Source organism: Halichoerus grypus, chromosome 2 (assembly GCF_964656455.1).
Source record: "Halichoerus grypus chromosome 2, mHalGry1.hap1.1, whole genome shotgun sequence".
Classification (NCBI taxonomy): Eukaryota; Metazoa; Chordata; class Mammalia; order Carnivora; family Phocidae; genus Halichoerus; species Halichoerus grypus.
In genome coordinates, this window is record NC_135713.1 from 194386407 (window position 1) to 194403125 (window position 16719).

Sequence of the window (16719 nt, forward strand, 5' to 3'; positions counted from 1 at the left end):
TAATAATTAGTGGTAAGACTAGAAAAATTCTAGAAGCCCTTTCAGGTTTTGCTTGATTTCATTCAGGGCCATCTAGGGTTAGAGCTAGAGGGTAGCTGTGCAAGGAGGCCCTGTACTGTCTCCTTATTTGGACAGATTATTTCTGCAGTATATCCTGTATATCTACTTAAGGGACCATTTGTTTTTTCTAATTCTTAATTACATATAAGGGGTCAGGAAATAAATTTAAATGAGGGAAAATATGGGATTAAAAGAGAGTAAAGATCTTTTTGAGATTTTGGGAGCTCTTCAGCAATCCATGAAAATTATATGAATTCCCTTTGTGACGAAATTCTGAAATTTTTAGCATTGATAGGCTCTAGTTGTAGATCTTTTAGCACTGATGTATGAATGTGTTTAGTTCCATTTAAATAGAGTTGTTAAATATATAAGAGAAATGGGAGAAAATATGTAAGATATATTGTGCTTTCAATTATTTAAACTTCATGGTGGAGATGAAATGATCAGTAACTTTTTAAAAATAATATTGCTACTACTCTTATTAGCTAGTCATGAATTTGGATAGTAGTAAACAGCTTAATCTCTAGGTTTGTGGGGTTTTGTTTTGTTTTGTGTGTGTGTGTGTGTGTGTGTGTGTGGTTTTTTTTTTAATTTTATTTTATTATGTTAATCACCATACATTACATCATTAGTTTTTGATACAGTGTTCCATGATTCATTGTTTGTGTATAACACCCAGTGCCCCATTCAATACGTGCCCTCTTTAATTTTTAACTTGTTTTACTCTCTTTTTCAGCTACGTTGACAAGCTATTCTGAAAATGTAGAACGCACAAAATATGTTGGGGAAAGCAGTAAAGAATTAGGATCTGGAGGAAACCTAAAACCTTGGCAGTCTCAAAAATCCAGCATGGATTCCTGTTTGTATCGAGTAGATGAAAACATGACAGCTTCCACCTATAGTCTGAATAAGATCCCAGAAAGGAATTTGGAAACAGTTTTATCGCAGTCAGTACAGTCTATTCCTCTATATCTTATGCCACGGCCAAATTCAGTAGCAGGTAAGATTTTTCTAAAAATTGACCATTTTTCTGGTGTATATACTGAAATGAAAGTAAATTCTGCTTTAATAGAATTTTCCATTCATCTTCTTTGACTAAGCTGTTCTTTTGTGTTTGGGTAATATGCATGTGTATATCTTTTTTGAACCTGGGGAAAGGCTCATATTCAAGTGGTTGTTTAGTTCTCTTCCCAAAATGTGTAACAGCATACATAAAATGAGAAGTAAAACCTATAAAGTATATTATTGAATTTCTAAATGTATTTTTTTCACATCCAAAGTCTTTGAAAGGATTTCAATTTGAGGTTTTGAAAAACGTTAGTTTTAAAAAACATTATTAAATTGATGTGTATTTCAATAGAAGTTGTATTATCAGAAATCATTGTCCATAGTTTGAGGGAGTGGCAGGCAGGCAAGAATTCAACTTCCTAGTCCAAGAGCTCAATATTTTCACAGTACCCTGGCCATCCCATCATAGAAGAATCACCAGGTACCTATATTGCTAAAGAATAACTCAAACACTCCTAGCAATTGCAGTCATAAAGGGAGTATGGAGTCATTATCCTTTGGCAGCTGTCCAGAATTGATGTCAAAGGATATTGTTTATACAGCTAAGTTGCTACTTAATAATTCAGACTAGGAGCTTTTGCAGAATAGTTGGGCATTTTGGCATTTTCAAAATGCAACATCATCTAGACTTTGTACCTACTACGGTATCATAGTTATGTTTGTCTTTCTTATTTGCCTGATGAATGCCTGAAAGGTTTGTCTCACTGACACAGGGTAATAAAATACTTATTGTAGTTAGGAGCTCTTACTGCCCAGGTGTAATGATTTATTTTATAAAGATGATAGTGTGATGCTTCTTGCCTTTTTGTACCTTTTCTAAAACATTAGTCTTTGTTCCATCCTCTGGGAGACCATCAGCATCAGTCATCACATGCAATAATGTGGTGATGGCTCATCTGGAAGATCAGTAACTGTAGGTGATTTTAGTATTAATTTTTCAAGATTATTCACTTTAAGTAGTGACAGAAACTTTTCTCTCTTAGGTTCTTTGGAATATGTTGATCCCCACTAATGATGTCATATTAGAATCCTAGAATGCTCTAACTTAGAAAGTGCTAAGCAAATTCAGTCTTTTCGGAAGAGAAACATTTAAATCCTCGCCTGCATAAAACTGAGGAAATATAGCTACCAGCCTTAATGGTACATCCCACTTTACTTCTTAACTAAGCTGCAGTGATTTCTAAGAAAATTCTGTCTCTAGGGGCACCTGGGTGGCTCAGTTGTTAAGCGTCTGCCTTCAGCTCAGGTCATGATCCCAGGGTCCTGGGATCGAGCCCCACATCGGGCTCCCTGCTCCGTGGGAAGCCTGCTTCTCCATCTCCCACTCCCCCTGTTTGTGTTCCCTCTCTCGCTGTGTCTCTCTCTGTCAAATAAATAAATAAATAAAATCTTAAAAAAAAAAATTCTGTCTCTATTATTGAAGAAGGGCACTGAGCACTCACTAGGAGTCAGAAGTATAAGCTTCTCTTGTCCTCTTTTTAGTTTAATGGAGAAATTATGAAGCGCTTTGCCCTTCTTGAGCATAAATATCTGTGATTCATTATTTTACCTTATGCAGATACTAACCTTAGGTTGTACAAAGAGTTGTCCAGGACTAATTGGCCAAATAATATCCTTCCCTCACTTTCTCTAAAGTTTTCTAACACTATGACTTTCTAGAAATTAGCACAAGGCAACTGTCAGAAGTATCAATGAGTTACCAGTTACTTCTCTAATACGTATAGAAGAAACTGATTGTATAGCTCTATCACAAAGAATAGAACCCAGCTTTCTATACCAGGTATTTTAATCACCAGGTAAAAAAATGCCAGTTGAAATGTTTTTTAAAAAACTTAACAAAGCAAGCAACATTTTATCAGGTGAAGAGTACCTTCTTTCTTTTACATGGATTGTAAGATTTTCATTTATTTAGAATTTTATCTTATAAGAGCTAATATTCTAGTTACTTAATAAAATCTTTTAAATTGGTCAACTTTCAGGGAATTGTCATCCAATCTGTGAATTTTGGGGGCTTCTAAACTACCTCTCATGGTATATTTTTTGCTAACTGCCATTTAGCAACTCTACCCCTCATAGGCATCAATATATTTGTGGTTACACTTAGACTTCAGTAAGGTTTTGCATATTCTTTGGGACACTGACTTCAGCAAATATTAAGATAAGAATTTTACAGAGAATTACAGGATGGAATTCTAATTGACATCCATTGCTGTTTTTGTAAAATAGTCAGCTACAATGTGATGACTGCTATAATGCAGTAATTTATAAAGTACCATAGAAACACAGGAGGGAAGCATCTGAGCGCAAAGGAAGAGGGTAGGGGCGCCTGGATGGCTCAGTCAGTCAAGCATCTGCCTTCCGCTCAGGTCATGATCTCAGGGTCCTTGGATCAAGCCCCACATCAGGCTCCCTGCTCATCAGGGAGTCTGCTTCTCCCTCTCCCTCTGCCCTTCCCCCTAGCTCATGCTCTCTTTCTCTCTCAAATTAATTAATTAATTAATTAATCTTTTAAGGGGGGAGGGTAGAGAGGAATAGAAGACATCACAGAGAGGGATGAGTGAGAAGTCACAAGGAGGACAGAAAAAAGAGGAAGGAGGCACCAAGAAGTTAAGGAACTTGGCACATTATTGACATTTCAGCATGACTAGCACCTGGGGTACAGTGAAGGAATAGTAGAAAATGATGTTGCAGGTGATAGCAAGGAGCTTATGTGCTCTGATGATAAGTATTGGGTTTATTTTGTTGCTGGTTAGTATAAACAGGAGCTGTATTATCAAATTTGCAGTTTAGAAAAATGGCTATATACCCATCCATGTAGGATGGACTGAAGGAGGCGAGCCTGGAGTTAGAAAAAATAGTTCATCAAAAGCTTGTGGTATTATGCAGAATTATAGGGAGTGAATCATCAGGTATCAGTAGAGTTGAGAAAATGGCTTGGGAGATTTTCTTCTTTTTTGCCTTAAAAAATAGCATTTATTAGATTTTTTTTTTAAATACAGAGAAATACAAAGAAGAAAACAAAACAAAAATGAGCCATAATTTCCTTGCCCAGTGGTTCCAGCTGACACATTCTAGAAATTAAAGATTCATATATGTTACATAATAAATATATATAAATCAAATAAAAATTCAAATTCAAACAAAAAATACAAAAGAAAGAGCCACTCCCCTCTCCATCTAGTACCCCTCTCCAAAGGTTAATATTACTTATGAGTCTTTAAAATATATAAATTGGGGGTGCTTGGATGGCTCAGTCAGTTGAGTGTCTGCCTTTAGCTCAGGTCATGATTTCAGGGTCCTGGGATTGAGCCCCACATCCGGCTCCCTCCTCAGCGGAGAGTCTGCTTCTCCCTCTCCTTCCCGCTCAAACTCTCTCTCGCTATCTCTGTTGCTATCTCTCTCTCTCTCTCTCTTTCAAATAAATAAATAAAATCTTTAAATATATATATAATACATATAATATCCAGATTATATATGTAATACATAATATATACCTATATATGATTATAATATATGTAAGAGACATGGGAGGTCAAAAAATCAGTTGGATTTATACAGGGGAAATGAAAGTATATGTTCTTACAAAGATGTACAGCTTTATTTGTTAATAGCCAAAAATTGTGAACATCCCGAATGGCCACCAGCAGTTGAATGGATAAAGAAATTAGAGCGTATCTTTACAATGGGTACTACCTAGCAGTAAAAAGAAATGAACTATTGATACGGCAGCAACACATACAAATCTCAAAACAGTACACTGAGTGAAAGAAGTCAGATAAAAAGGAGAATATATGATTCCACTTATAAATTCCTAGAAAACACAAAGTAATTTGTAGGCACAGTGTGCCTCTCTTACAGCACACCCATCTGCATGTGCTCCTATCACCCAGCTCTTTGTATTGCCTGTGGGCATTCTGCCTTAGAAGAGCGGCTCCAACGTTGATACTCTGGCTTTTGCTGTTCTTCTGAGTAATGAAATGTCTTTCATCTCTGATCTAGATGTCTCATGTCTTCCACCATCCCGGCTTGTTAGAAGTAGAATAAAATATCAGATCCTTCCCACTTCCTGGCAGTGAGATACCACTATACCCGATAACCACAAAATTAAAAGGAATGACAATGCCAAGTGTTAGTGCGGATGTGATGCAATTGAAATTGTCATACATTGCTAATGGGAGTATAATAATAAACTGGAACTAGCACTTTGTAAAGGTGCTTGGCAAGGTCTGTTAAAGGTGTTTAAAGCTGTATATGCATGTTACCTAAAACCTATCAATTCCACTCCTGCATAGAATGGCCATCAAAAATAAAGCTGGCTGGCTCAGTTGGTAGAGCACATGACTCTTGGTCTCAGGGTCATGAGTTCAGGCCCCATGTTGGGTATGGAGACTACTGGGGGGAAAAAAAAGTCCTTATATTCACCAAAAAATAAATAAATATGAATAAATATAAGAGTGTTCATATCCATTTTATTCATAATACCCCAAAGCTGAAAATCATCCAAATGTCCGTCAACAGTAGACTGGTTTAATAAATTTTATACAACAGTGAAAAAGAATGCTGTACCCACGACAACATCTTGGAGAGGGCATACTATATGAAATATGTATATTTATATAAAGTGTAGAGAAACAAGACAAAACTATGTCATTTCTGTGGTGATAGAACTAAGGTAGTGGTTACCTTTGGTGGGAATATCAAGGGAACCTTCTATATCCTGATTGAATGGTGGTTGCATGGGTATGTACACATAAAAACATTTATTGAGCTAGTCACTTAAGATTTATATAGTTAATATATATATCGTACCTCAATTTAAAAAATGTATAAAGTATTTAGGCTTCTGTCTTTCTAGAAGAATTTTCCCTTTGGTTTAGAAATAGTGGTTCTTGGTGACATAACTAGATCTTCGAAGAAATAGCTATTTTTAATGTTGACTAAAAATCGTTTAAGTACCAGACTCTTGATTTCAGCTCAGGTCATGATCTCATGAGATCAAGCCCCGTGTTGGGCTCTACACTGAGCGTGGAGCCTACTTAGGATTCTCTCTCTCCCTTTGCCCCTCACCCCTCTCTCTCTCAAAAAATAAATAAAATAAATAAAAATTAGAAATAACCTGGTAACTCCAACAAATGGATAATTTACTAAAAGTATTCCACTTGTTGAGACCATAAACCTAGGATCAGTACCCAAACTGGCCAGAAGTGATTCTAATTGCCACCTTAGTTCAGTGTTAGCCTAGATAAAGTCCTGAAGCAGCGGTCTCTGTGTGAATTTATCCTTTTTTTAAAAAACAATTATTTGAGTTATATTTTACATATCATAAAATTCACCAATTTCAAATAATCCACCCAATTTAGTAATTTATAGCATATTTACTGAGTAAATATGCAACCTTCACCATAAATCAATTTTATTTCTTTATTTTTTTAAAGATTTTATTTATTTATTTGACAGAGAGAGACGCAGTGAGAGAGGGAACACAAGCAGGGGGAGTGGGAGAGGGAGAAGCAGGCCTCCCGCAGAGCAGGGAGCCCGATGCGGGGCCTGATCCCAGGACCCTGGGATATATCCCAGGATCCCATGACCTGAGCCAAAGGCAGATGCTTAACAACTGAGCCACCCAGGTGCCCCCACCATAAATCAATTTTAGAATATTTTCATCATCCCAATAAGATCATGTCATGATGACATGGTCCTCGTGTCTATTTAATATTAATTTTATTCCCATCCCCAGCCCCAGGCAACCACTAATCTATTTTCTATCTCTGTAGACTTACCTTTTCTGAACATTTTCATATAAATGGAGTCATATAGTCTGTGGTCTCTTGTGTCTGGCTTCTTAGCATAATGTTGTTGAGGTTCATCCACGACATAGCATGTATCAGAAGTTTGTTCCTTTTTATTGCAAATAGTATTCCTTTGTATGCCTCTACCACATTTTATCCATTCACCAGTTGACGGACATTTAGGTTTTTTCCAATTTTTGGCTATTTTGAGTAGTGCTACTATGAACATTCGTGTGCAAGTCTTTGGGTGGACATATGGTTTCATTTCTCTTGGATAGATACCTAGGAGTGGAAGTGCTGTATCATAGGGTAAATTTATGTTTAACTTTTTAAGAAATTGCCAAACTGGTTTTTAAAGTAGCTGCACCATTTTACATTCCCACCCGTAACGTATGTGTGGATTCCTGTTTCTCCACATTCTCTCTACCATTTGTTACTGTCTTATCTCTTATTATAGTTACTTGGGTGGGTGTGAAATACTATCTTGTTATAGTTTTAATTTGCATTTTCTTAATGACTGATGATGTTGAGCTTATATTGTGTGCTTATTAATTATTCATATATATTCTTTGGTAAAATATCTTTTCAAACCCTTTGCACATTTTTTTTTTGTTGGGTTGTTTGTCTTATTGAGTTGTAAGCATTTGTTGTATATTCTGGATACAATGCTTTATCAAACAATGGGTTTGCAAAATATTTTCTCCAAGTCTGTTGCTTATCTTTTCGTTTTTTCATTGATGTATTTTGAAGCACAAACATTTTGATCACATCAGTTTATCAAATTTTTCTTTTTTTTGGATCATGCTTTTGTGTCATTTTTTATCTTTTTAATAGAAAGTACACTATATCAAATATCACAAAACAGTGATTTTTGTTATTGAGGTTTATTTGTTTTAAATTCAAGTATTGGAAGATATTTTCTACACTCAATTAAATTCTTTCTACCCTCTTCTTTTTTCTCTCCTGCCCCTCCCCCATGTTCAAAAAAATAAAAGGGATAACATTAGCCTATGTTGCTATGCCCATAGACCATAATTGTTGATTATTTTTCCATTTATCACAGTGTTCATACCATAATTAGGGCCTTTCTGGCTAGCACAGATTTTCAGATTTTTAAGTAATACTGATCATGCTTGTTCAAAAAAAGGGTAAAAGGTAAATGTACCGTCAGAAGCCAGATAGATCAGGGGTTCCTGGGTGGCTCGGTTAAATGTCTGCCTTTGGCTCAAGTCATGATCCCAGGTTCTATGCTCAGTGGGGAGTCGGCTTCTCCCTCTCCCTCTCCCCCGCCCCCACTTGTGTGCTCGCGCTCTCTCTCCTCTCAAATAAATAAAATCTTAAAAAAAAAAAAAAAAAGTTAAAAAGGGGAAAGAAAAAAAAGAAGCCAGATAGATCTGTCCTAGAAAATAGGATTTTATACTGTCGGTGTAGTACAAATGGACTGTATTGAAGTATGAGCATACTTCATCAGAGAATTATTTCTTGTCATTGTTGAATGTAATATAAACAGATCTAGTGTTGCCACAGGCAAGTCGTAGGTCAGGGAATAGTTTGTATTGGATTGTTTTCTGTATCTGGAAACCATGGTTTCAGTATCCTCACAAAGAGGCAGGAAAGTGAACTATAAACCAGAGGGCTCAGTTATCTTCAAAATTTAATAGATTATAGGTTGAAAATGTTTCCAGAATGTGGAGAAATAAAGTTACTTTCACAAGGAATTATCATGCTGTGTAATGTTGTATAAATATTACTGTGTAATGTTGTATAAATATTTGATAAGACCACAACCTCTGATAGTTAAAATGATTAGGTATCTAAATCATTTTTTAAAACAAATTTTCTTAGCTCTGGAGGTCCTCTCTAGATACACTCTAGATATAGCTCTTGCTATAGCTCTAGAAATACTTATTTTCCTTTATTTTCTAATGTGCACATATGAGTGGTTCCCCAAAGTGTGGGAAGATCAAATACTCAAATCTCCTTGGTGAACAGTAGTAACTGAGGATTTCAAATATGAGATAGCTTAAAATAGAGGGGAAAAAACCCATTATATTTATTTATACTTATTAAATTACTCTAAGCATATGAACAGTTGAGGGAAAAAATAATGCCAGTTATAAAAGACGTTGTTCAAATCCAACTCTTAAATTTCCCTTCTTTTTAAAACTTTATCTCAGTATGAATAATGTAACTACTTTAGAGACGAAATAATGTTGAATAATGATGTGAAAATACCATTCGCGTCACTTCAAAAAATCTGGGGGAATAATCGTTTAAATGGTCATTGCTGTGTTACAGACTTTTCCCTGCTTGGGGAAGAGAATCACCCTCTTTTGCCTGAGCTCATTGGCGTCTTTATGGGGCCATATCTTCTGGCAGGACTAGGAAATTGTCAAGGAATTATTTAAATTAATTTGCTGCATTGAACTCTAAAGAATAAAATTGTCTTTGTTATTCCATAAGACCCTTGATTTTAAAAAGAATGGGAAGGACACTTTTATAACACTTTACCTAGAAGAAGTGGGGTCAGTACATATGCAAATGTTTATGATGATTTTTTTTTTTAAACTTTTTTCTGAGCTTTGAACTCATCTGCAACATAAATGGAAAAAATATATTTTTAAAACAACCATGTACTCTTTATTAACTATTAAAATAGAAGTCTGATTATTGTAAGTATAAATATATTGATCCATTAGATTGGTCCAAAAGCTGTATACTTTTAGAAGCATAAAGATTCAAACAAGTGAAGTCTGTACTTAGATGTACCATTTAAAAGCTCCACCATATACCACATATGAAGGTAGAGCTATTTACTGAAAATAAAAGCTTTTAACTCGAATGACAGAATGATTAAAGCTGAGTTTTGGCAATCTCTACCATCAAGGCTTGAGTTTTTCCTGGAGTAGCTCAGTTTTCTGAGTATAAATTCAGATGTAATTATATCTTTAAAATTCTAAGATGCAGAAAATAAAAACTACTGTCTTTTATTGTTTTCAAAATGTAAATCACTACTGCATGTTTATTTTTTTAAGCTCGTTGTGTTGGAAGGAATTAGAAAACCTTGTGGACTTGCGGTTGCATGGCAGAAATTATCAGAGAGTAGGATGTCTATGGTCATCCTTAATGTCTTAAAATGAGATTGGCTGGGAATTGGAGGGATGTGGGAAGTAGGAAATACTCACTTGCAGCAGCTGTCCTCAGTGCTTTGTGTGAAAATGAGGAGTCTGTCAAGGAAACATATAAGCAGTGGAAGTCAGTTAAAATATAAACTCTCACCATCTACTTGTTAATGTTTGGAGCTGCACATTTTCCTAAGAAAAGGATCTTAAGAATCAGGTAAATGCAAAATGGGAATCATGGGGGATTTAGATGAATCCAATCAGAAGCTGTAATGGAGATTTTATAAAGAAGAAAATATGGGCTTTTCAGCAGTCAGAATGTTGGCTTTATGAATCAAGGGTATAAGGACAGCAGAGTGGCTTCTTGCCCAGGCTGTAGCAAACATAACATCATTCCAAGCTCCCTGCTCAGGTCAGCCAGCATGACAGTCGTGCTACTAAAATCTGTTTGCACTAGTGACAACTGATATAAGAAGAAACAATTCAGACTGGTTTCATACTCAATATAGAGTTGCCTCTGGAATGTTTTGTACCAAATGCTGGCTGCTGGATTTTTTTCTGCCCACTTATTTGTTAAGTTATTTTGACTTCAAAAAAGTATGTCAGTTAAATGTTCTATAAATGAATCAGCTGTTCCAATCCTATGAGATCTCAAAAAATATATATATGCTCCCTTTTCCCACTTCCCTCTTCCTTCTCTGAAAACGAGGATTTTTAACGACATAAGTTTTACTTAGAGATAGATTTTACGTAGAAGTTTACTTTTTAAAGCATTTTCTTTTCACATAAAATTTTTTTTATTGTAGATTTTTTTTTTCCTCTTTCTTCAGTTCACTTCGACTTACCTAGTTATCTCCTACGCCTGTATCTGGAAAGTGTTCATTAAATATTATAGTAGTAATTTAACTTGATGGAACTGTCTCAAAAAAACTTGCCAGGACAGTTTCACAGTAAGAGTACCACCGTGAGGTGGGAATATGGATGTCCCTGTAGATCTGCCATTGGTGTTTGTATGGGACGAAGATATGCAAGGCATTGTTGCTATCGCCACCTCCTTCATCCTTAGCTTTCAAATAACCCCCTAAGACAAAACCTAATTTGTCATTCACTGATCATTTAAATGTAGCCAAAACACAAAGTGTATGTTAAATACACTTAATTCAGTTATTAGACAAGTGTTTATTGAACTTGTACTTTATGTATGGCAGGCACTATTCAAAACACTTGAGAAACATCAGTAAACAAAACAGAACTCCCTCCCCCCCGTTGGAGTTTACATTCTAGTCAGAGAAAATAAACATAATAAGTAAGTAATTTATATAGTATGATAGAAAGTAATATGTGCTATAGAAGAGGGACCAGCAGTACTTGAAGGAAGTTTATATGAACATCATTGGAGCCGAGTGTCGTATTATCATAGTGATGTCTAGTAAGCATTAAACAGAGCAATGAGAAGGGTGAAGCTAGAGCCAGACATATATCTAAATCTAGGTAGGACTAGTCTGGAATTCAGTTCTATATTGAGCATTATGTGCAGGGTACTCTGACTTACTCTGAAGGGACAGGGTTATCAAAGATAAATCAGACATTGCTTTCTTGCCTTCCAGAACCTGCTATAACAAGGGAAGACAGCCATGTAGGCAAGTAGCTGAATAACACAGGTTCTGATTAGCAATATATGTATGTGGTTGCTGAAGGGGAGAAGCAATTAATTTTGACTGGAGGATCAGTTAGAGAAGCAGAGAAAATGCAGCCTGAGCAAATTTGACAGAGAGTGAGATGTTTGACAAACTACGACAGACTTCTCAGAAAGTGGCTTGCAAATGGAAAAGACTCAAGTGATCATGAGGGAGAGTAACCCTATACAGCTAATACAACAAAGGGCCACAGCTAACAGACTTCCAGGTCTCCTGGTTCGTCTTTCCAATATTTGTCTCATATCCCTTTAAATAACGGGCAAGAATTTTGAGAATGATGAAGCAGTGAGAAACAAAATAAGACTAAGGAGAATAATGATTTAATAAGGGATAAAGACAGTGAAAAAATATTTTGGATTATTTGGTAGAGGAAGTTGTGATAGATTCAGAGATCAACAAAAAGATACTGATTGCTAAAAGAAGAAAAAGAACAAATGTTTTAATAGACTTAAGTAACACTAAAACATAATTTATTTGCAATCTGGATTAAAACAATAGTTCCCCATCAGCTGATTTGAGATCTGTCTGTGCCCTGAATCAGGGCTTCGGAGCTCTGGCACTTGATACTGAACATCACTGCTTTTCTTTAGTTCACTGTTTGCCTACGAGTATTTGGATTTGTAGAGGAATGAACCGTTCATTCAGCTCAATAATTAGAGTATTTGTCTTTTTCTCCTAATGTCATCTGACTGAAATTGAGACGTGTGCTCATTCCAAAATATCTTTACTACATTTCTTGGTTTTGTGAAAGAAAGCAATAGGACAATTGATGTCCATTTTCCTAGGAATTAAGATAGTAAAGGTTCGTTTGGCAAAGCTTGTTAAGTTCACACTCAACGTTTATATTTCACAAATGCTGTCAGCAGCTCTTTGAATAGGAAGCTGACCCTGTGAGAGTAAGGCTGGGGCTAAGAGTACTTGCCAGGAGGTCTTTTCAGTAAGGAGAAATTAAAATGAATTATCTGTTACTCAAATCTATACTCAAAGTATAGATCTCCCTGAGTTTAATCTTTAAAAGATTCATAGATGAATATAATATAGAAAAAATATAGAAAAAAGGGCTCTTTTTTCCTTAACACAGCTTTTTGCTCCACTCCATGTTGTTGCTGTATCTTTCCACCTATTGTTAATGAAATATACGTTCTCTTTTTATTAAAACGTATCAAACCATTTTAGTGCATTGGCATATAGAACCATTTTAGTAAGAGAACCTTGCTTTAAAATTATATAATGTGCCATTTATATTGCCATAGTGGTAACCCAAAACTAACTACTCATCCAGCTGTTAAAGGTTTCATTTGAGTTTTATTTTAATGTGAGTAAAAGGTTCTCATTGTCATTGATACTCTTTTCATATTACTCTCAGTTTATCAGCTTTAGGAAGTACCTTATATGTATTTTTCTCATTAAAAAAAATAACAAATTTGGGGGCTTTTGTTTGTTCTTTTGTTTCTTACTGTGGAAAATATTTGCAGTGTGGAGTTTTAGTAAGCACCTTCACTTTGCATTACAAGGTCTTTATTTGCCCACATTTGGTTACTGCTCTATGAAGCTATAAAAAACAGGGAGTTGAGGGAAAGTGACAAAGATGAAGAAGGGATGAAAAATAAGCTTTTTAAGGAAGAATTAAATCTGTTTAGCTTTAAAAGGGGAGAAGGGGCACAATGCAAATAGCACTCACTGGACTGATGGACCAGATGACCAGTTTTGAGGCCTGGCTCTACCATAAATGAGTGATTCACTGTAGACAAGTCACTCTACAGTACTAATCTGTAAAATGAGGGGATTTGACTAGTTTGGGGTCAACAAACTTTTTTTTTTTTTTTAAGATTTTATTTATTTATTTGACAGAGTGACAGTGAGAGAGGGAGCACAAGCAGGCGGAGTGGGAGAGGGAGAAGCAGGCTTCCCGCTGAGCAGGGAGCCCGATGCGGGGCTCGATCCCAGGACCCCGGGATCACAACCTGAGCCGAAGGCAGATGCTTAACAACTGAGCCACCCAGGCGCCCCTCAACAAACTTTTTATTAAAAGGCCAGCTAGTATTTTAGGCTTTGCAGGCCAATACGGCCTCTCTCAAAACTACTCAACTCTGTTGTAAAAGAATGCTTAACGAACGGGCAAAGCTGTGTTCCAGTAAACTTTATTTACAAAAAGAGGCAGCAGGCCAGATTTCATCTGCAGGCCTTAGTGTGCTGACCTTTGGACTAGGTGACCGTGATGAAGATTCCTTTCACATCTTCATTCTGTGGTATTGCTTTATCATCAACATATGAAAGGATTACTGCTCCGTTATTTTCTTTTTCTTTTTTTTTTTTTAAAGATTTATTTATTTATTTGAGAGAGCGAGAATGAGAGAGAGCACATGAGAGGGGGGAGGGTCAGAGGGAGAAGCAGGCTCCTCGCTGAGCAGGGAGCCCGATGCGGGACTCGATCCCAGGGCTCCAGGATCATGACCTGAGCTGAAGGCAGTTGCTTAACCAACTGAGCCACCCAGGCACCCTGCTCCGTTATTTTCAATAGTGTATCAGTCAGGGGCTAGCCAGGAGACAGAAACCACAGTTATTTTACCAGAAAATCTGAAAAGTAAAGAATGGTTGACTATGTTTAAATGAACTGGAAAGGGAAAAAGAAAACACTGAGGCATCATGGACTTGGCAGCTGCAGGAAGCAGCTACCACCTCAGAGTCTGTGTCACAAGAAGAGGTTGGGGTTATTACGCCAGAGGAACTTGGAGGAAAGGCCCTACAAAGCTGAAACTGATCTCTGTGTAAGGGGCCCTGCTCAGCTGATGCTAATATTTCTCCCCTCCAAGGAGGGCTCTGTGGGGATGGGAATTCTGAGGGCTCCTTTTTTTTTTTTCTTCCTTACCTTTTTTTTGATAGCTACACACATACAGACGAAGAACCAAACAAAGGAAAACAGACTTTGATTAAAGCAGGAGGGACTAATAAACATAAGAAAGAACTAATTCACAGAACCACATAGTTATCTTTTCTGGATAGTTTTAGTTTCCGAATGCAGAGATCAAGATTATCTCTTATTCCTCTGTTACTCTCCCAGTGGGAATGGTGTAAGAGTCATTGCCTCCAGTGTTTTTAAGTAAAAGATTAAAAAGTAATCTATTCTGGATAGTTTTAATTTCAGAATGCGGAGATCAAGATTATCTCTTATTCTCTGAGACTCTCTCCTACTGATGTGTAATGTGGCATTTAACTTCCTTTTCTTGGTTTACTTCCCTAGATGAGCTTTCAGAGTCTTTTGTTTCCCATAGAAACTATATCTATAAATTTGGATAAGTTCCTCTTGTCTAGGTTTCCAGTAGACCCAAGTAACTGAGGTAATTGCAATAATTGAAAGATGAAGGGAGTATATATCTCTTGCACATGTTCTCTCTTATTCTTTTCTGTCTGTCTCTACCTCTATTCTGTTTTTCTCCGTCCCCCCCCCCCGCCTTTTTCAGCTCAGAGAGCACTTTGTGACTTTCTTTGTGCCACTTAGTCATAATCCACCTTAGATTGTTGTTTGTGTCTTATCTCAACTGGGGATATGGACATTATCTTCATTAGAGCTCTGCAGCCAAGAGTGATCTCATTTTGGTTCCTCTCAGCCCCTCAAACAGTCACCAGAGGTGAGCTGGCAGCTAAGCCCGGGAGGGCATCAGGAACAGGGCCTGGCACACAGTAAGCTCTTGGTAAATAATTGCCATTGAAGAACTGAATAACCCCTGGCACAGTATCGTACATAATTAGCAACAAACTGAACCAGCAGTTTAATTAATAATTTATAAGCTGTAAATGATTGTATTCTGACAGAAGTTTGGGCGTGTTGTTGCTGTTGTGAAAAACCGTTTTGTTCTTCAGTGCTTCCTGATTCTTAATTCCTTCACTTTTTGGTTCATTGTGAATGTTCCCAACAGCTCTCAGTATATAGCAGTGCCAGGACCCATGCCATTTTCCCTCTCCATGTTGTGTCTGGGTTAAAGGGTTTATACATGCAATGGGGGGCCATTATTACCTGACTGTGTTCAGAGAGCAACTAAGTGTTTTTTGGAATTCATGGACATTGGCAGTTCCCTAAAGACTCTTCAGCAATTCTCTATCTGTTGTCCTGATACCCATCTTTCCAATAGATATATACACTTGAAATTTGTTTTCAGAATGTTTTCATATTTCATTCTTTAGCATGAAGGGAAAATGTTGAAAACAGAGCTTCATGTTTTTCTCACAGCTCAGTATAATTTGGAACATGTTTCTCCACTGATGGTGTTTATGCCTTGTTCTACAAATGGTATTTGTGACCCCAAAGAAGCAAAAAATTAATAATTTTTGTTTTCAGGTACTAATGTATTTGCTAACTTGTTGCTAGTACTCTTCATAAGTTCAGGCAGCTGATAGTGTTGAAGGAGCTGAAGACAACTCTTGACATTTTTCTCCTGGCACATGTTCGGGACACTGACAAGGACCGTGAGTTCAGCAAACCCTTGGTAGATGTATATGCTGGAGTGAGCTCTGATTCCCAAGTTGGGATGATACAGACGAACTGAAAGTTTTCTAAACTTGCATATTCTGACTAAACTTTTCTGTCTTGTCAGCCACCAGCTCTGCCCACTTGGAGGACCTTGCTTACCTGGATGAGCAGAGACATACACCTTTGAGAACTTCTCTTCGAATGCCGAGACAAAGCATGGGCGGTGCTCGCACACAACAGGATTTAAGAGGTTAGAACTCCAGAAGGGCTTTGCCTGGTGATTCCCAGGCAAAAGTGGACGTGGGCAGTAGGCAAAAAGTTTGTTTCCTATTTCCACTCTTACTGAAGCCTCACTTAAAAAATGAGCATGTCACCATAGAAGAGAAAGATAAACACAAATACATTATATTCATCATAGACATTGTAATTTTGAACAGCTGGAAGCATTGATCCTTGAAATTCTCAAAAGAAACAAGGGTAAAGGTGGTGATGGAGGAAACAACGTTTTTAAGGTC

At 36.8% G+C, this 16719-nt stretch overlaps 1 protein-coding gene across 11 annotated transcripts in view; it reads left to right on the forward strand.

Annotated features, from left to right (window-relative positions):
- Positions 1-16719, forward strand: part of TANC2 (tetratricopeptide repeat, ankyrin repeat and coiled-coil containing 2) — a 360622-nt gene that overhangs the window by 226243 nt on the left and 117660 nt on the right. For all 11 annotated transcript variants that reach the window (XM_036116207.2, XM_036116210.2, XM_036116204.2 and 8 more), the window contains 2 exons: positions 797-1060; positions 16329-16454. In XM_036116207.2, coding sequence (XP_035972100.1) covers positions 797-1060; positions 16329-16454 — 390 coding nt within the window. The remainder of the gene's footprint in view (positions 1-796; positions 1061-16328; positions 16455-16719) is intronic.